The 21,069-nt window shown below is 36.8% G+C and overlaps 2 protein-coding genes across 3 annotated transcripts in view; both read right to left on the minus strand.

Annotated features, from left to right (window-relative positions):
- Positions 1-204: 204 nt before the first annotated feature.
- LOC128232085 (zinc metalloproteinase nas-36-like) lies at positions 205-4,837 on the minus strand. The gene is made up of 13 exons (XM_052945435.1): positions 4,655-4,837; positions 4,373-4,484; positions 4,114-4,240; positions 3,868-3,937; positions 3,528-3,737; positions 3,257-3,383; positions 2,939-3,070; positions 2,559-2,707; positions 2,198-2,331; positions 1,755-1,870; positions 1,462-1,571; positions 924-1,042; positions 205-754 (listed from the first exon to the last, which is right to left on the minus strand). The coding sequence occupies exons 1-13, from the start codon at positions 4,811-4,813 to the stop codon at positions 472-474; spliced, it is 1,848 nt and encodes a 615-aa protein (XP_052801395.1). The 5' UTR covers positions 4,814-4,837; the 3' UTR covers positions 205-471.
- Positions 4,838-5,464: 627 nt separating this feature from the next.
- Positions 5,465-21,069, minus strand: part of LOC128230293 (uncharacterized) — a 36,766-nt gene continuing 21,161 nt past the window's right edge. For both annotated transcript variants that reach the window (XM_052942447.1, XM_052942446.1), the window contains exons 8-17: positions 20,735-20,837; positions 18,225-18,314; positions 17,347-17,407; positions 16,846-16,924; positions 15,662-15,710; positions 15,433-15,524; positions 13,968-15,017; positions 8,493-8,575; positions 8,066-8,149; positions 5,465-7,506 (exon numbers count right to left, since the gene is read on the minus strand). In XM_052942447.1, coding sequence (XP_052798407.1) covers positions 7,285-7,506; positions 8,066-8,149; positions 8,493-8,575; positions 13,968-15,017; positions 15,433-15,524; positions 15,662-15,710; positions 16,846-16,924; positions 17,347-17,407; positions 18,225-18,314; positions 20,735-20,837 — 1,913 coding nt within the window. In that variant the 3' untranslated portion in view covers positions 5,465-7,284. The remainder of the gene's footprint in view (positions 7,507-8,065; positions 8,150-8,492; positions 8,576-13,967; positions 15,018-15,432; positions 15,525-15,661; positions 15,711-16,845; positions 16,925-17,346; positions 17,408-18,224; positions 18,315-20,734; positions 20,838-21,069) is intronic.

Here is a 21,069-nt window from a genome sequence, read left to right on the forward strand (position 1 = left end):
GTATTTAAACGATAACTGATAATCTTCATTATGCGGACCGAGCGAGCTGATTATGACATCTATTTGGATTTATTTCATCTTTGATGGAAAACACTTCCACATTTACACTCTCAATCACTGTATTTGATCTCGTAGCAACATAAATAAAAATGTTATGCGAATAAAGTTTAACCGCATTTAACTTTTAAATTACTTGAAGAAGAATCGTTTTTGTTTTTATGTAAAAGGATAACATAAAATACACAGATTTGGCACTTTAAGAATATCATTATGAACAATGAGATTTTACTACGCCATTTTTTCACCCAAACATTTGCATTCAATACCAAACTTGAAAACTGGAATATCTCTACTAAAAAAACTAATATTTAAATAGAAAACAATGTTCACAATGTTTTGACCAGTACCGTAGTATACATAACAAACTCTGAAGAAAACCCAAGATGCCATCGCAACAACATTGAGTGTCATTCACTTTGTAAGCCTAGAAAACGCCATGTTTCTAGTGAGGCGATAGAGGGCGCTCAGACTCCATCGTGTCTCCTCACCCTCATTTTCGTCTCGGCCCGGGGGTCGCAGGGCGTCCCTGAGCACGTCCAGGAAGGAGATCGGCGTGGTGGATCCAGGTGCCGGAAGTTCCGTCACGGTGGCACGGAATCCCCGGTAGGAGAACCGGCTATTTGAGCGGAAGATGAGCACGGTCAGACTGCCCTCGGAGGTGAATATTGTGCCACTTAATGACTCTCCGCAGTACCTAGGGAAATCATGGTATTTATTAATGCCCAACTGACTATAACATATTTAACAAATATCCATTATAAGAATAATAGTACATGCATTACATCCACTTTGCGTGATCATATGCTGTGCAACTGTTAATTGCTATTTGTATAATTAAATTGTATTGTTACTTGCACAATTACCTTGTGAACTCTGCTGTTACATTGTTTGCCAGGTTGATGTCCACATAATCATTGTCACAGTTCGCCTCAAGCAACGAACTGTCGTCGAAGTGGACACGAATCCGTGAGCCAGGGTTCGTCTATGATAAAGCAATGCACAATTTATTAAATTTTATAGTCCATATAAGAAGACAAAGAGGCGGGTTATTGTCGAAACACAGTTTATTTTATTATAAACTCTTAGAGACAGACATGGAATATGTTACGTTCACTCCCGTGTTTCCGCTAGAAGCATATGATGTCAAAACTAGTCCGCAAGGTCATAACTTGCTTTACACATTTGCGTATTTTAATTTGTAGTTTATGTTTGAAGTTTCACAGTTTACACTCAAGTTATAAACAGTTATAACTAAATGGTTTTGAAATGGCGCCAACATGATTAATTATGCACGACACCTAAAATACCTCCACTATTTTCTTCGAAAATTTCACAGACTGAGCGCAACGCCTCTGAATGCAAAACGCATTAATTTTAATTAAATTGGTTTCGTTGTCATACCTGTATGACGTATGTACAGCTACTGTCAGACGGGTAGCTGCTCGGGAAGCCCGGGCTCTGTATTGTCCGCCCACCGAGAGTCGCCATATACCGCCCGCCACATGTAGGGTCTTCACAAGGAAGGACATATGTTTTAACATTTAAGATATGTTGAAATAGTTGTTATTCGTACAAGATTCTACAGTTAAAAATGCATAGTGTGTACGATCTGTGATAGGTAGCATTTACATACATAGGAAGGTTCAAGTATCTAAACTCAAGTGTTATTAATGGTCAACTACTGATCAACCAACCGTGCGGCTTTTGGCAGATGTAACCGGAAGTTGTGGCACAGTCCTCAAGAGTGACCGTCTCGCCGTCGTACCGCCCACATCCCTTGACCTCACTTGACACGCCGTCCCTAACCGAGCTGAAATACGAACATCTTTGGTACTATAATTCAAACGGAACTGGAACTAAAACCTTTCCTACATTGTATGTTTACATACATATTAGTGGCACTGATATAATGTCCATGTGACAAGTACTCAACTACTATCAAAGCCAATACGAAACAGCACAGAAGCCTTTCATAAGAAAAACACAATGGTATATAACTTGATTTGTGCGAGTGTAACCGCATCGAAACGGTCAGTGAAAAGGAGTCCAAAAGATGGACATTATAAGCCACAAACAGTTCGTATCATAAATGATTACTAGTTGTCAATGACTGAACAATTGCATTAAGCACACGTACATGAGATTTGAGTCTACAAGCGTTTCGTCGGCCCATGTGACTTCAGTTTCGCCCGCTTCCCTGGCCACGCCGACCCAGAGGTGACCATGACCCTCCACCATCCTCGCCTCCCCTATGCGCAGTCGTAACCACTCCTGAAACACAAACTTACTATCACACTTTGATCCAGTGACAAACAATTGTTCTTTATAGTCAACAAGAGTAAGCAACTGCTAGTAATCATATGGAAAAATGAGCGCAGCATCATTAAATTGGATGTTTACCCTGCAGCTTTGCGCATTTCTGCCCCAATTCTTGATGCATTTTGATTATTTGTGTCACTTGAAAACACGAAACAGCAGATATCAGCCAACATAATCACCATTGCTCTCCTCTCCTTAAAGATAGCTAGAGTGCCACCCTTGATGCGACATGTGACACTTGCACGTGCGTATGAACGTGTATCCGTAGCCAAGAGGTAGCACGTGCCCTCGTTGTAGTCCCAGCCCTTCTGGCATTGCCACTCAACCACTGAAAAAAACACTTATGCATATTTCTTATAATGATGGACAGCACATTTATATTTTTAAAGCAAATAAATGAAATATGCACGATTGTTTTTCAAGATATGGCTCAGCTAAAAAGACCACACTCTTCCATATATCAAATAGTCTAGTTCTTTCCGTGTAAACAAGATGCATACAAATTGATTTAAACTAAGCTTTCGTCACATGTATAATAATTAAGGTTATGCTCACGTACTGTGGTTGTTCCCGGGAATGGTCTGTTCACAGAACTCGCCGCGATAACCAGGGGGACACACACACCGGCAACTCGCCCCGCCCACAAACCCACCGTGCTGACACAGCCCGCGCAAAGACTCCGGGCATCGTGCTGTAATGGAAAACATGTATTCCGTCTGGAGCGTCCCTATCGTGCTGTAATGGAAAACATGTATTCCGTCTGGAGCGTCCCTATCTACTTATACACATAGGAGTACATGTTGAATATTCCTGTTTGCCATTAACATTCTATTTTCGGATGAAATAATAAAATTATATTCGTATAATGATTACTCACCGGAGCAGTTGTATGCCCTGTTTACGTATAGGGCGTCGTAAAAGCTGACGTCATCCGTGTTTCCGATCACGTGTTGGTAGGCGGGATCCAGCGTCTCGATTGTCGGCTGCTTATTTGCAGACCAAAACTGAAGAAGGTTTATGTGTAACATACAATTATACTATTTCTCCAGTGTGTCCACCGCCGTTTCAATATGTAAGTGTTATAAAGCACTATCCATTTTTCGTAATTTTCTGTAAATGAAGATTTGTAGTATAATGATGCATCGTACCCTCGGTCCATAGTGCATGATACTGGTGTAGTCGTACGGCGTGTCCCGGAGGTCGTAGAATACGTGCTTCTCGTCGCTCGTGTGGAAGTTGCGCACGGACGCCGGGTTCAGGTTTTGGAAGTGCACTTGGATGTACATGTCCCTGTCCACCCGCTCCATCTCGTGCACGAGGCCAAGGGTGTGGCCCAACTCGTGCAGCACTGTCCACATCTGCAACAGAAAACATTAAATAGAAGTGGAATATGTAAGAATATTTAACTATGCCCCTATTTATATGCGTAAGTTAAGTTCAACAAAGGTGACATTCTTTGAGGTATAAGGTAAAAAAATGCATTCTCACCTTAAAACATCCGGATCCCAGTCCAAGAAGTTGCGGCTGATTTTGTTGCATACCCGTACGAGAGAAGCAACTACAAACACAATCACAGTTAATGTACTTATAAACAATATGAACAAACATTCTGATCAGTTATTTCAAAATTATTGACTTATTTACGACCACGCACTTAAAACATCTGCAGCAGAATACTAGTGCGAGTCAAGCATGACAAAATTCTAACCCCATATTACATACAAATGCACGTACTTGCCGACACTAAAGAGGTTAACGGCCGTGTTTGGGAACTTGTCGGCACTCCAGGGTTCGAAGCGCACACATGTGCGGAACTCCCAGCGCCGCATAGCCGCTAGCAACACGCCCCGCTTCCGGACGTCTGAAGGTTTACACACGACATTTTTGAGACACATGTTTCATAACGATTGTATAACGTTGTATGTTTATGAATATCTATTTGATGCAAACCTAGTTCACTGAGAATTTCCAAAGAACCGAGAATACACCGTACCATACATGCCGTCAGAAATGTTGTAGGGCACGATCCCGCTGGGCCAAAGGCGGATGGTCTCCCATTCATCCGTCACCGGCTCGGGGATGTCATCCCATCCCGCACTCACGGGCTATGAGATGCGATAACAAGGCATAATGGGTACATATCATGGATTCACAATTATGAACATCGTATTTATATCACTGGTCAGGAACGTTTTGTGCGAATAACTAATAAAACATTGTAAATATACTATTAAGGAATGTAAATAAGTTCTTATTAATGTTAACTTCAACATACCTTCAGAAAATGACACAATCCAACTATCAAAACGAGAAGAACAAATCGCAGCCTGGCGATACACTCCATGCTCATGTTCCAAATGTAAGTATTTTCAGTGTTTTTTTCCAGGGATGTTTCAGACAGATAAGATTCTGTAGCACCATCGGACCCATGCATCTGGCATTTGTTTCAATTAATGCCTATTAATCATTCCCACTCTTCTGGCGATTCATATCCCAAACAAACATGAGCATCGTTCTTCATGATTTTAAGGATAAAAAATACTATGCCGGGATCACTTCAAAATGTATATGGACGTAACAGTATCCGCGAGAGCTGTCAAACTACATGAGGATATTTGTTAATTTAAAGAGCTTAAAATAGAATTAAGCTGCTCTACTACAAAAACAGAAGCATTGATTCTGATTAAAAAAATGGAGAGTAAAATTCACTAGTTGTCCACCTACAGGTGCCTGAATGACAGGTCCAAAGCTATTTTTTGAAATTACAAAGGTCAAACAAACTGTTTTCTGCCCGCACACACCATCCCGATACATTTTACCAAGTGTAAAGTCAATCATTGTAAATGACTGTACAAGTTCCAGACAGTAAGATCAGATATTTTCGCTCGCGACTGCCATGGTGCACTGCCCTGCCATGAGAACATATTTCAATGCTGCAGTAGGGCAAATTACCGTGGTAAAACACATATTTATATGCATGTATAGCAATGATAAACCTTCAATTATGCCATCACAAATACTAAACAAGAAATAATTACAACTCCAAATTTTCATATTGTTCTTTAATCTTTCATAACACCTCGTCATAAGATAATGCTATACAAGAAATGAAATAAGCAGCGCAACATGAAACAATATAATCAAGTCACCGTTACTATTTTTTTTTTAAAGTCGCTAACTAGCATTACTTGGCATTTAGACTTAAACAGATAAAGATACATGTTATTACTGGTCCTGATTCACATAAATATATAACAAATATGTCTTTAAGTTAACTTATTATACATAAGGCATTGTGATACACAGCATTTCGTAAACAATGGGGTATAAACAACAGCTTCCAAGAAACTTAACAGTCCAAAAATATCACAGGGCGATGAAGAATCACAGTTTAGAGACATAATAATACTTGTATGTTTTGTCTACACACACAGAGAATTGAAATTAAAACGCAAAGCAATATACAATAGACATGTAGTAAACATATACATTTGTACATGTATGTCGGCATGTTCTTTCTAAATTGTTCCAAAAGCTATGATTGAGGAAGATACTAGTAACATGGACAAAATGAGTAAATTTTTATGATATTTCTATTGATTATGTGCTTAAACATAACCAGTGTATTAATTATGATTTTTAGTGAAATATTACTGTCAACAACAAGAGCCGTCACAGGATATGATGAAAGCCCCCAATTGATAGCATATTTGACAGGGGAGCAATTTAAAGGCAAGTGATATAATTGGGATACCTATGTCAATACATATATACAGTAAGCCATGCTTGTTGCTCTTAGACCATAAGCATTTTTTGAGATACTTCAACATGTAGACTTAAAAAAACTTTTAATTTTTCCATAAATTTACCATGTGCATGATTAATCAAGGGGATTTAATAATCAATGAACATCTTTCTTTTTAAAAATATGGTTAAAACTCTATTTAAGATCAATTTGCTATATTTGCCAAGCAAAAGTAACATTAAAATAGTGTTTTAAAACATAACATTAGAACAAGAGTATTGCCATCAACTTATTTCAGATGTTCACTCTTTGTCTTGAATATTTTCATACAACATACTTGTTTTTAAGTGAGGTAATTTGAAATTATTAATAGTTTTGTTTATTGCCATTAATTAATCTTTCAATTCAATTCTGGTATTGGTTCTTATCATATCAAGGGAGGCAATTGGTAAAAAAGGGTCCCAGTTATGATTTTTGTACAATATGACATCAACATTTCTGATAGACAAGAAACAGAAACTTAAAGCCATTATATTACCACTTTCGCTTTAAGCATGCATGCATAACAATGGAAATGAAAATCTGATTTACATGTATGAAAAAAACACATGTACCTGCCATTTACATACTTGTTCTGAAATTATAACTCATGGAGAAAAAATGAGATCAACATAAAAATTGTTGGTGTTTTGAGGACTAAAATCTTAAGATATGAGTAAGCAAGAGTAAGCAAGAGTCAACTAAAACTTTCCTACACATCAGTGTAACACAACTTCTTGATACATTCACATTTACACCTTCATATCACACAACCATGAAGAAACACTGTTTTGCTGTCAAATGGCTTTCTGTTTGTATTCATATATATATACTAGTATATATATATACAGATATTTTAAGGAAATGAAGAACACCTGCTTGAGATAATGTTATGCAATAATATCATAGAAATGACTACAAGTACTATTGAGATTAAAAAAGACACCAGGGTAATAAGGAGTGTTTTGCAAATCCGACTACAAGTCCTATTGAGATTAAAAAAGACACCAGGGTAATAAGGAGTGTTTTGCAAATCCGACTACAAGTCCTATTGAGATTAAAAAAGACACCAGGGTAATAAGGAATGGATTGCAAATCTGATTTACAAGCAAACAACTGCTTTAGTACATCTTTCGGGGGAAGTAGAGGGGTGTGTCTGTCACGGGCGGTGGGGGCAGCAGGTCATGTATCCTGCCTACCATGTGGGTGGGCTCTCTGTCTGATCGGGACCATGCAGGGTCTGTCTGGCCTTTGGATGGGGACCAATGGGAGCGATCACCTCCACAGTCCACGGGCCCATGATTCTCTTGGTCCACATAGTCAAGGATATCCATTGACTCAATCTGCAATTATGTAGTGTGTATCATTCTTTGTCTCATATGTTTTGCCAAAGTACAGACAGGATAATTATTTGTTTCAATGTAAGTTAGGAATATATTTTACCAAGTGAGCACCAAAAGTTATATTTCAAGAGTGCTGTAGCCACTTGTGAAATATTCACTTTTGGTGTTCATGAGGTATCTTGCACTGAAAATAACAATTTTTCTTTTTATTATATGCCAAAAATTTGTATTGAAAGTCAAACACTTTTTTAATAAAACACACTAATTTGTATGCGCCATATCGGATATAATGTCGTTGAAATTGTATCAAAGCCCTGTTCACGCTGATATTAGATTTTGAACTGATAGCGGGCTCAAATTTTAAAACAGTGAAAAGTATCAATCTAATATTTTCACTGTTTTGAACAGTGAAGTATCAATTTTATTACACTGATAATTCTCTATAAACAACTGGAAAGTATTTAATAAATAATCTTACAAGCTATTTTCAATAGTGATTTCATTATGAATTTTGTAAAATATGTTCTAAAAGACTGCTGCAAGGTGAATAAAAGCAAACCTTTCTATGGTAATTATGTTGCCAAGCTAGGTCAGCTGTTGCCATTTGGTCAGAGTAATAGTTATCATGGAAACTTGGCATAAACTGAAAATACAATTTTGTGTTATTTGGCGCCCAGCTTGGGCACATGTGAGCTTGGTTTGTGGTCACCAAGCCGGACAATTGTGTTTTCTCCGGGTGTTCTGGTTTCCCTCACAACACAAGACCACACTCTAGCATAAAATTGTGCCAACAACAGTGATTAATGTATTGTTGTTATATCTTTTTTCACAATCAATGTAAAATAAATATGTTAACTAATTTCTGAAAGAGTTTAACAATGTAAATTCCAACTTAGTCTGATTGGATTGAGAGCCAGATATTGAGATGAAACAAAAATAGCCACACAACACAATGGTGTAGCAATATCAGACAATTGTGTACACACCTTGCCAGAGCTTGACTGCTTGTCACTATGATGGGAGCAGTGTGAACACTGACTGTCCCGCCTGCTCCCACTGTCTGACATGTCTGAAAAAACACAGAGATACAAGTGTTATTGCCTAAACAAGTATGTTCAAGAATTAATATCCGCCACCGAAAGAATTCAAGAAACACAATTCAAGCAAAACTAGAGCTATCACAGGAGTGACAAATACCCAAGCATGGACACAGGAATTGCAAACTATTTCTTTAAAAAGAGGCCATATTTGAGGTTATAGTTCACTGCATTTCAACTCATTATGCTTGATCAAAGAATACTTAAAATCTTTTGAGTAATTAAGAATTTACGCTGCTGACAAGAAAAAGTAAAAATGGGCGATAACTCTGTCATAAGCTTAAAGAGAATTATAGGTATTCTTGTACACTGGAGTTCCCCTCATTCTGCTTTACCATTATATGAAGTTATATTAGATTCCATTCACTAGTTTTCAAATTATACATCGGACAAGAAAATGTAACAAAGGGCAATAACTCGGTAATAAGCTGAAGTAGGGTTTTAGTTATTGTACACTGCACTTCCTCTCCTTGTGCTTAACCAAATTTGTATGAAGTTTAAATTCCATCCAGTATTTATGAGTAAGTTATGATCTGGACAAGGAAAAGTAACAAAGGGTAGTAAATAATGAGTTATGGTTCTTGTTCACTGCATTTCCTCTAATTCTACTAAACATGGTATAAAGTTTAATTTAGTTTGATTCCATTCAGTAGTTTTTAAGTAATGCTAAAGGTATGACGTCACCATTGCGTCATATGCACTTCCGTTGTGTGGAAAATTCTCAATAAAAAAATAATGTTTTTATGACTGATAGACACGTTTTCACATGGTCAATACACTGTAAATCAAAAATATCATTATTCCTGAAACTTTTATACCTTGAGTATCTATTATTGCTTGATTTATCATTAAGAACAGAGATTTAAGCATAAACTGCTGCCCTATAGTTGAAAGGTCATTTTGGAAGAACTGTCATGGCGGACTGTGCAATTTTTAGAGTTTGTTTTTCATCTTATTAAGTTAAACAAGCAAATTCAATGAATTGATATCCTCCGCCAGAAGTCAAGGAATGTTACCCAGTTCCAAACTAATCTAAGATTTCATCAAGGCAAACATTCTGATCAAGTTTCATGAAGATTGGTCCAGATATATTGCAAAAACATAGCCTCTAGTGTGTCCACAAGTTTTTTTTAAGATTTGACTCAGTGACCTCATTATTGACCCCACATGACCTACTAGTTTCAAACTATTCCAAGATTTCATTGAGGCATTTTGATTAAGTTTCATGGAAATTAGAGCAGATGTATTGCCTCTAGAGTGTTCCCAAGATTGCTGTAAGATATGACCTAGTGACCTAGTTTTTGACCCATATGACCCACTTTTAAAACGCAGTCGAAATTTAACCCAAGAGAACATTCTGACCATGTTTGAACTTAATCAGACCAATCACCACCACCATAAAATAGTTTCGGACAAGATTTTTGAAAAATTTGACCTAGTGCCCTAATTTCTTATCACATGATTGTGACCCAGTTTAAAATATGTCGAAGAGTTCATCAAGGAAAACATTCTGATCAAGTTTAATGAATATAAGACCATACATATTGCCTCTTATATGTTTCAAAGATTTTTCTAAGATTTGACCTAGTGACCTAATTTTTGACCCCATGTGACCCTATTTTTTAAGTGGTCCATATTTCTTTATTACCATGATATGGTTCTGGACAAGATTTTTCTAAGATTTGACCTAGTGACTTAATTTTCGATCATGACCCAGTTTTATTTACGACCAAGAGTTCAACAAGGAAAACATTCTGATAAAGATTTATGAATATTTGACCATGTACGAGGGTCATCCGTAAAGTTTGTGGACTGCCATGATTAATATTGATAAAAAGATGATATAAAAATTAAAAGTCTACAGATAAGCAGAATATAATGTTATTAATATATTTCAATAATAAAATATTCATATTATTGACATGTACCTAAATACATGCTAGCAGTAGGCAACGGATGTCAGGCGTTACGGAGCACTTTGAATAATTTGCAAAGTTTTGTTACATTCATCGCCGTTAACCCAAAATATATCTATTAAAAATAACGGCATTGTTTTTAAATTTCACATGACTTCAATTTAGACTTTCATGACGTTCACTGCCAATTTTCAACATCATATCCGGTATATTGATATTGTTGTGTAGCAAACACGTAGCACAGTAGTTTCAACGCTTAGCCTCACAGATGGCGACGTCAATTCGTACGGAGCAACGAGCGGCTATTAAGTACTGCATAATTGCTAGCTACACACCTACACAGACTCTTGCATTTTTAAAAAAGACAGAAAAATCATCCAAGGTGTCAATATCACTTATATTCAAATGGCACAGACGTTTTCGTGTCGTGAATCCGTAGCAGATGACAAACGACCTGGAAGACCAGCGGTAGATGGGGCTAAGGTAGAAATGGTGCGACAAATCGTGATGAAAGACAGACGGAAGACCGTCTCTGAAATTGCGGGGGAAGCCGACATTGGACATAGCTGTACCCATCTCATACTGACTGACATGCTGAACATGAGTAAGGTTACGGCAAGGTGGGTCACTCGTTTATTGAAAGAAGAAGAACGCACTCAACGTGTTGCAGCATCCATGTCATTTATACGACGATGGGAGCGTGATAGCGAGGACTTCTTGGATCGCATTATTACCTGTGATGAAACATGGACTCATAACTACAATCCCGAGACAAAACAGCAATCCATGGTTTGGAAGACACCAGGCACACCCCCTTCGAAAAAGGCACAGGTCAGCAAGTCCGCTCAGAAAACGATGTTTATCTTTTTCATGGACCGGAAGGAAGGCTGCTTTCCCACGCAGTCCAACATGGACAAACCGTCAATGCCAGTTATTACCAAAAGGTAAAGATAATGTACTCATAATAAAATGTCAATGATAAACGCATAATATTAAATTATTTATTTAGACTTTTATATCATTTTAAGCTTAGTTAACATTGAACAATAAACTTATATTATTTTCAGTTTCAAAAATTATTCGTTCAAATTGCGATTTCAGATTATCCGCCTGGATCTAGTCCACGCGTTCCGCAAGAAGAGACCGGGAACCAACATAGAGTCCATGATTCTACACCAGGACAATGCCCCACCCCATCGTGCACACGAGACTCTTATGACTATTGATTTCATTGGACTGGAACGGATAATTCACATTCCATATATAGTCCAGATCTTGCCCCAATGGACTTTGCTGTCTTTCCCCGCTTGAAGAATGAGCTAAAGGGAAAACGATTTGAAGACATCAATGACATTCAGACACAGGTTCGCTCATTTGTTAAAAAATGTCCCAGTGACTGGTACAGAGATATTTATGACACTTGGATAAAGCGACATTGGAAATGTATAGCACATAATGGTGAATATTTTGAAAAATATTGACGCTTTTTAGATCTTGACGTCATAACGTCGTACAAAGTTCTCCGTACAGTTGATTATATGCTATGTTCCATGTAATATACATTTGTTATTTGTCAATATTTCTGTGTGTTTTTTTGTATGTAGATAGCACCAACATAGTACTATTGAGAAACAGTGTTTTTCTTTTTTTCTTTCAACAGATGCCTTTGAAAATATCGTAGTCCACGAACTTTACGGATGACCCTTGTATAATGCCTCTAGTATGTACCGGACGGACGGAATGACGGACGGACAACGCCAAAACAATATCCCCCTCCCGAAATCTTCGATTCGGCGGGGGATAATTAAACTCCACACAGTAGTTTACAAGTTATCCTCCGCACAGAGAATTGCAATGGACAGACCAACCCATCGACCGACCACAAGATGACTTCTTTTGTTCGGGGTATAACTAAGTAACCAGTTATTCTTTCAATCAATTTACGATATAAATTGGGTAAAAACTAGTATGCTGATATTAGCTTCATAAGATTATACAAGATTAAGCAAAACTGTAGTTCTTTCATTAGGACAAATTCAAGTATAACAGTATTATTAATCAAAGGGAACTAACTATGATAGTTCTGATCCAATCTAGACACAATATAACCATGCACTACTGCTCTTTGGTTGTACACACATTATACAAGCACTCACTTTTGTCAATTTAATATAAAAATGGCACCCGATGGACATGGACACAGAGTTTTTACTTTAATTAAAGGGCAATTGGGCGCATGATTTTGGAAACAGATGGCTCCCACATGCTTTTCGCTGGACCTTTAACTGCGACATTGACCTTGAGGATGTGTGCCTAAAGTGTAGGTTCTGCATGTCCAGAAAATGTGGTTAACAATATATACCCATGATAATCCTTTAAGGGGTTTAGGAGATATGAAGTGGCCATAAAATCTATGACTCAAACCTTTGACCTCATGTGACCTTGACCTTGAGCAAGTGCACCTGTAATGTTGGCTCTAAACATTGTCTAACTGTTTAACATTTGACCCTAATTTCATGAGAATCATTCAAGTGGTTTCCTTGAAAGTTTAACATATTGACAGACAGTCAGACATCTGTGCTAAAAACATACATGTGTTCCCCCTGCATAGCTAAGGGTTAGACATAATAACTATTGTGACACTGACATAATCAAGACAGATCTTGTGCATGCACTATCACAATATAATTATGCACGCTTTACATAAAGCTTCATTTATTTCTCGAAATTTGTTACATAGTTATGGCTCTGGACGGATAAACTTCTGTTTTTCTTTTCTCTAAAGAACAATAACTCTTGTTTTACTGACTTGATCCAGTGCATTTTGGCTCAAGATACAAACTTGAAGTAAGTTTCATTAATTTTTGTCCAGTAGCTACATATTTGACATAATCAAGACAGATCTTGTGCATGGACCATCACAATATAATTATACACACTTTACATAAAGTTTCATTAATTTCTCGAAATTTGTTACATGGTAATGGCTCCGGACAGATAAACTTCTGTTTTTCTTTTCTCTAAAGAACAATAACTCTTGTTTTACTGACTTGATCCAGTGCATTTTGGCTCAAGATACAAACTTGAAGTAAGTTTCATTAATTTCTGTCCAGTAGCTACATATTTATGGCTCTGGACGGACAGAGGGACTGACGAACAAATCTAATCCCTCCATCAAAACCTGCAGTTGGATAATAAATGTGCAATACCAAAAGTTTCCTTTGCACTAAATATGACGGTACCTTATTATCCATTCTGAGAGAAATCATTTATTTTCTTTTACTTTAAAATTTATCTTGATCCTAGAACATTTATATGCAAGTATAAATGAATGATAATGAAAACTTTAAGAACCTCTTAAAGAGAGGAAAAGACAACATAAACAGAAATTTTCTGAGTTACTACATTTTTATATTTAGGTTAGAACATTAAAAGATGCTATGTATACCTATGTCTCTTGTTGCGGCAGTTCTCTCATGCTGTTCTGTGATGGCCAAAAGCAGATCATTCTTTTTAAGGAGGCCCAAGGCGTCCCCTTCCTCCATGTCCCCTCCACCAAACCTCTGCTCCACATCCATAGGTTCAAACATCTGCTGCTGTACCATGTTTCTGTCATTTGCCCGTAGCAGGGCCTCCACACTCATGCTGGGAGAAATGGAAGTCTGGTCTCCTGCTACAGGGTTCAAGTCTACACAAAAACCTGTTGGTCTATAGCTTTGAGAGTTCTCATCACATGGCAAAAAGAAATTATAATTATCGTTTTTATCAACATTTGTAAACCAATCAATATTGTCATCATTATGAGAGTTTGATTTATTTTCAGACCACCTGTGTCTCTTAGAGCTTCCGTCACTGCGAGACTTCAGGAACAGCGTCAACTCATCCAGCACAGTTTGTTTGCTCAGATAACGCCTGGGTGACACAGAACTATTGCCTTCATCCGGTCTGATGTGTTGCCTGGGTGACAAAGATCTATTGGCCTCATCGTGTCTAGTGTGTCGCCCCGATAACACAGAGCTTTTGCACTCATCTGGTCTGATATGCTGCCTGGCTGACACAGAGCTATTGCCATCATCTGGTCTGATATGCTGCCTGGCTGATACAGAGCTATTGCCATCATCTGGTCTGATATGCTGCCTGGCTGATACAGGGCTATTGTCCTCGTCTGGTCTGATATGCTGCCTGACTGACACAGAACTTTTGTCCTCGTCTGGTCTGATATGCTGCCTACTGTTGTCCTCATTAGGTCTATACTGTTTACTAGAATCACCAGCTTCTGATATGTAATATTTACCTCTGAACACATTTTCTGACTGGTCACTAGGGGTTATTCTTTTAGGCAAGATAGAATTAAATGGGTTGCGTGATGAGAAGTTAATCTTTGGCCCATCAGCAAGATTATTTTCAAACAAATAGCCATGCCCTTTAGACACATGGCCTCTTCTGCTACCTATAATTTCATTCCATGAACACTTGTTATCTCCCCACGATCTCATATCTGTAATAAGACACTGGTAATGTTAGTCAAGGAGACATTTGGTTGATTGTTCAGAACTTGGTTAAACTACTCTGCAATTCTCATGGACAAGACTTTGATCTGCAGTACTTGTACACATTTTGAGACAACTGGTTCAGCTGTGCATGTTTTATTTAAAAATTATCAGCACGTCATAAAATAGTTTACCTTATAAATTTAACAACGATGGCGCTTACAACATTGTTAACTTTAACAAAGTTCAGAAAAATGGACCCAATGTAATGGTTTGTTGATTTAGAGGTTTAACAAAATGAAAAGTTATGACAATATCAAATTGTAAAAAGGTTTCTACCTAGCCCTACTGGATGTCTTTAGAAGTGATGTGTAACATGTAAAACATTAACCTTTGTAGCAAACATGTAGCAAATTATGTTACCATGAGCAGGTCTACAATGGTTGTTGGAGTCCCTGTATCGGGCCATACTGGACTGGTAGGCGGATACTGGGCCACTAGACAAAGGTCCACTTCTTTTGCATGAAATCAACAGATCAGTCATAAACAGCAAATAAAGTGAAGAGCTCACCTTATTTCATTATGATTTTTATTCGTAAAAATTTATATTGCAAATGGTACAAAAATACATATTATGACAACTATGACTTACCTTTGTTTCATTGTTTGCAGAATGTCGTACAACTTCTCCCTATAAAAGTCTGAAAAGAAGAATGATGTACACGTTTTTTTCTTTGTAGCATCTTAGACTGCTATTATGTGGCAAGATAAAATGTTAGAAACTATACCTGTACATATACCGAATGACATATAAGATTACTTGTTTTTGGATACTAAAAGTATTGGAAGGAGAAAAACATGTGCATAAAATACAAAACATGTACCCCAGAACAGGTAATACATAACAGGTACTACAGAACATGTACTACAGAATATGTATTACAGAACAAGTACTTCATGACAGGTACTACTGAACATGTACTACAGAACATGTACTTCAGAACAGGTACTACATAACAGGTACTACCAAATAGGTACTACCAAATAGGTACTTCATAACAGGAACTACTGAGCAGGTACTACATAATGGGTACTACAGAATATGTTCTAAAGAACAGGTACTACAGAACATGTACTACAGAACATGTACTTCAGAACAAGCAATATAGAACATGTACTACATCACATGTACTACAGAACATGTAATACGGAACAGGTTCTACATATCAGGTTCTACAGAATATGAAATACATTACAGAACATGAAATACAGAACATGTAATACATAATAGATCCTTCAGAACAGTTCATTCACCAAGTACTACAGAACAGGTAATTCTATTGTTTGCAACTCTGCTATTTACGATTATTAAGCATTGAATTATCATGACTTTAACTCCCCCCAAATCTATTACATTAATTATGTCAACTAAAGAGTAACATATACAGCCACTTTATCAACTTCAGATGTGTAAGAAAAAGACTGCTGCCACCAGCGATTTGGTGTATACTTCTACCTACCACATGGAATAACTATTGAAGAAAGGTGCACATACCTCCCAAACATTCATACAGTTTACATTGGGTTTTTTCATAAAACCAATATAAGCTGAATATTACAGTCAAGAACGGCAGGGTGACAAACAAAACTCTTAAGTATTAAATCTAACTATTCAAAGGCTCTGTTGGTGTGGTCCAAATTGAGTGTGGCTTAGTTACACAACGCCATTACCATCATGCTTTGTTTAACTGACTGACAAGCACATCTTGCTTAATTTGTTTGCAAACAGTAGTGCATAAAGGCATAAACATTAGGCATCTAAAAACATTAACCAACCTCTGCCTGGGAACATCTGTTTGCGGACAGATTTGAGTCCTGCTATGAGCTCCATGACAGTCTCTGGCAGATCCAAATCCTGTAAGGTAAAGCCATTCCTTGCCCATGCATACATTAATTACAGAAACTTAACTTTGTTAATATTTGTTCAAACCTTGTAATGATCTAGTTTAGACAAAAAAAGACCATGAAATGTCTTAAAACCTTTAGAATATTTTAGAAAACTTTTTGTTCTTTAGTATGTGAAACAAAATAAAATCATAGATTCTTTTTTTAAACTCTATTAAAATCTGGACATTCCTTTTATATCAAATTAAAAACAAATACTCGTAGCTGTCAAATTATTGCTAGGCCATTATGGATTCTATACATCAGTTCCATTAAATTGATTTTTTATGTTTTGAAGAAAGTGATACATTAGTTTTCAAATTGACTACTGTGACACTAAAATGTATCATTGATCAAGCTTGAAAGCCAGCTGCCATGTCAGTTCTAACAAACCTTGGAGAATAAGATCTCTTCCAATTGTTTGCAATCAGCATAGTTGGTGTCAGTGCTGCTCCTTAAAAACAAATATAAAATGTCAACATACGGGTCCAGGTGGTCCTTTATGCTCATCAAAGTAAATGATTTGCTCAAGGCCTTATGGTTTGGGTGAAAAATTTAGAAGTTTTTCTTATAATATAAGTCAATGTAAAACTAGCCCCATCCATGGCAGTCATGTTTTTAATGAACCAACATGGCTTAAAGGAATTTGAGAAAGGTTCCCCTTAGATACATTTCTTTATATATACATATATTTATATATGTCTAGATTTTAAACTTTTACAGTGGTTTCTAAGTTTGAGGGCCATAGGTGCAGGCATTGTCGAGCTATCACACAGACAAGACTTTTGTGTTCAAGGTCACTGAGACCTTGACCTTTCACTCCGATGACCCCTAAAATAAATAGGGGTCATCTACGGGTCAGGCCCAGCCCAGCCTCAATGTCAAATTTGTTGGCCATAGTCATCCAGGTATTGACGAGTTATCACTCCGATAAGCTTTGACAATTTTTCTCATTTAAAGGTCACTGTGACCTTGACCTTTGACCCGATGACCACTAAAATCAATAGTGGTCATCTACTGGTCAGGCCCAACCTTCATGTCAAGTTTGCTGAAAATAGGCCCCGGAATTGTCGAGTTATCACTCAGACAAGCTTTGCTCTATTACCGACCGACTGACCAACATGTGCAAAGCAAAAAATTCTTTGAAGGGGGGCACATTTAAGTAACATTGCCAAAAAGGTCACTTTAATTAAAAACAAACAAAAACACAACAAATACACTGTCTTCAGTCATTTATAAATCATTTGTAATAAGTGTAAAGGATGCCTTACGGAGTGATGTGGTTTAGATGGCCCATCTCTACAGAGGCTGGGGTTCTTGACCGGGCCCCAACACTGGCCCCCGACACATGGCCACTGCACCTACACAAACACACATTTTTATTTAAAGCTGCATAAGCAATTTTTGTTGTTATGACATGTAAAATATTTCTAAAACTTGTTCATCACTAAGACGATTAGAAATGAAATTAGTTCTATACATCCATTTTTTAATAATATCTTTCAAGTGTTTCTTGTTTGGATTGAAAACTGGATTTTTCCATCCAGACTGGAAAAACATGATTGATATTTTTTCTTGCATACCTAAAATTTATTTTTGTGTAGAAATTGACTAAGAAAACAGATTTTTGTACATTTCACCAAAAAGCATGTGTGAGGTTGAAGTCATAAAGCCTAGTTATTTTTTATCACTGCTGATGTCAAATAGTATCTTTAAAAATAGTGTTTGTGATGAGTATTTTTTTTCTATTCTTACTTGAAAGTCTTGCATAATCCATACAATAAAAGAAATAAGAAGGGGCGCATTGCTGGGCGTGATTCATATGGCATTGAAGATTAAATCAGATTTTTAAGCGTGACTAAATTCACCTGAAATGCCAATTGTCAAAATGTAAAATAAGAGTGTTTCTGAACATTACCAGCTACTTTACATGCTCATCAGGGGAAAAAAAATGTGTAATATGGAGGTTTCTACATCACAAACACTATGTTAAAACAGATGACATCATGATTTCATGTTTAGGTTGAAAACTGTGCATGGAATAGCCCTAGCTTAACAATATAAGAGTGGAATTATTCAAAAATCACATCAAAATCTGCATTTGTCTTGTTGATGGGTCTCTCATTTGTTTTCCATATACAGTTCTATAACTGCTTAGTCCTTATATTTCTTTCCAACCATTACATACCACTATGTTCAGAACATTCCATTTAGTACAATTCATGCTTTCTTCTATGTTGCATATTTATCATTTTTAGAAGTATAAGATTTATGATATATATATATATAATAGTCATTGAAAGTAGACTTTTGAATGAACCAGCCTGAAATCTTGGGCTAGTGCTTGGTATTTTTTTTTTAACAAGCCCCGCAATTTCCAACATAGAATTTGAGCATGATAGAAAAGCATTTTACAAATAAGTGCTGGACTTGCAGGCTTCTGATTATTTTGCCAACTGTATATGTACAGATACCAAACAAAAATCAAGGTCACAATAGTTTCATACTTGGCACCTCCAGGTTTTTAGTCAGTTATCTTATTGACAACGTCACTTTGAACTTGGTTGAATTTTGCCTAAGTCATCCTGTTACTATTTTTTGTCATCTCTTGATATTCAAACAAATAAAATAAACCACCAGAACTCAAAATGCCTATTAAGTTAGGACTTCTATGATTTTGATTGACATGATGAAGCCATTATCTATAAGTGTTTCTATGACAATGTTTTGTTTCAGGTACAGATACAAATAAAATGGGGATGGCAACGAGTAGTAAAATTGGTACTCGAGTACTTCTGATCCGAGTACTCGATTACTCGGATAACTTGAATTGATTTTCAGAAAAGACAAGTTCGTGTATGCATGTATCGTTCATGTACTTTGTGCGTTGGTCGATATATTGGCCATTTTCATCTTTAAATAAGACTTTCATTATGTACCTAAACAGAAAATCAATAAAAAGAAAACAAATGTTGTTTCATGCTTTTATTTCATCCTTTTCATTTCATTTCACACATACAAATGTACTACATATTCGAACGTCTAGATGATCGAGACGACACTCAATAATAAACAACATTCAAAAATACAATGAACAATAATAATTTATAAAATTGTTTAGTTGTTTACTCTACGAAATAATAGTTAAAATGCATATTATCACACTGAAATATTGGTGTTTACCCCATTAATATGCATAATTCCTAAATTAAGATATCCACCAATCAATTGTGATAATCATTGCAAAAAACGCCCATTCAGGAACCATTCCTCGTCACCATCCATTGTTTGGTGAAAAATTTCTAATTGGTAAACGATACAATTGTGTAGGAGATGTCCCGCTATCAAAACTTCGCTAATTGACACAAGTGTTATTTGTGAAATTAGGGCCTTTTGTTGGCAGTTTGCAACTCTCACAACAACTGTCAATAAATTCATTAGGGTCAATTTTGGTCAGAGCGGGGATTAGAAGGACAATAAATTGTCTTATTGGAAACACGCCAGATCTGATACTTACCTCTGTAAATCGTGTATTTCGTGAATTTTATAAAAACATATTATTGTTTTGAGTACTCGAGTAGTGATTTGGTACTCGGGTACTTGGATAATTGATTGAGTACTCGAGTACTCAGGTACTCATTGCCATCTCTAAAATAAAATCACCTCAAGCCAACGCACATCTACTTTTACTCCACTGAAATCATTTTCAAAGTTGATCAAGGGATAGCTCCTGTAATATTTTGACCACAGTGTCTCTACCAGAGTAAAACAATCCCAGTACCTGTCCCCATTGTCACTGGAGGCCTGAAACTCACTGTTCACCTCACTGACCAGTCTCTGAATCTGTGCATCAGTTTGCCTCGATATATGGCTGGGAATTAATACTGAAAGAAAAGTAATGGTCAGCTGGCATGTGTGTTGAAACTGAATTAAAGTAACATTTAAGAACAACAATGCAAAAAGGCTGGCCATTTCAACTTAGTCATCTGTCAGTTGAGATTACCTCCCCAAAATGGTAACAAAGTGAAACAAGAGGGCCAAATGGCCCTGAATCGCTCACCTGTGATATACTGCACATTGGTATTGTGTTCATAAGGTTTTTCTAATATCTGACCT

Source organism: Mya arenaria, chromosome 4, assembly GCF_026914265.1.
Source record: "Mya arenaria isolate MELC-2E11 chromosome 4, ASM2691426v1".
In the NCBI taxonomy this organism is placed as follows: Eukaryota; Metazoa; Mollusca; class Bivalvia; order Myida; family Myidae; genus Mya; species Mya arenaria.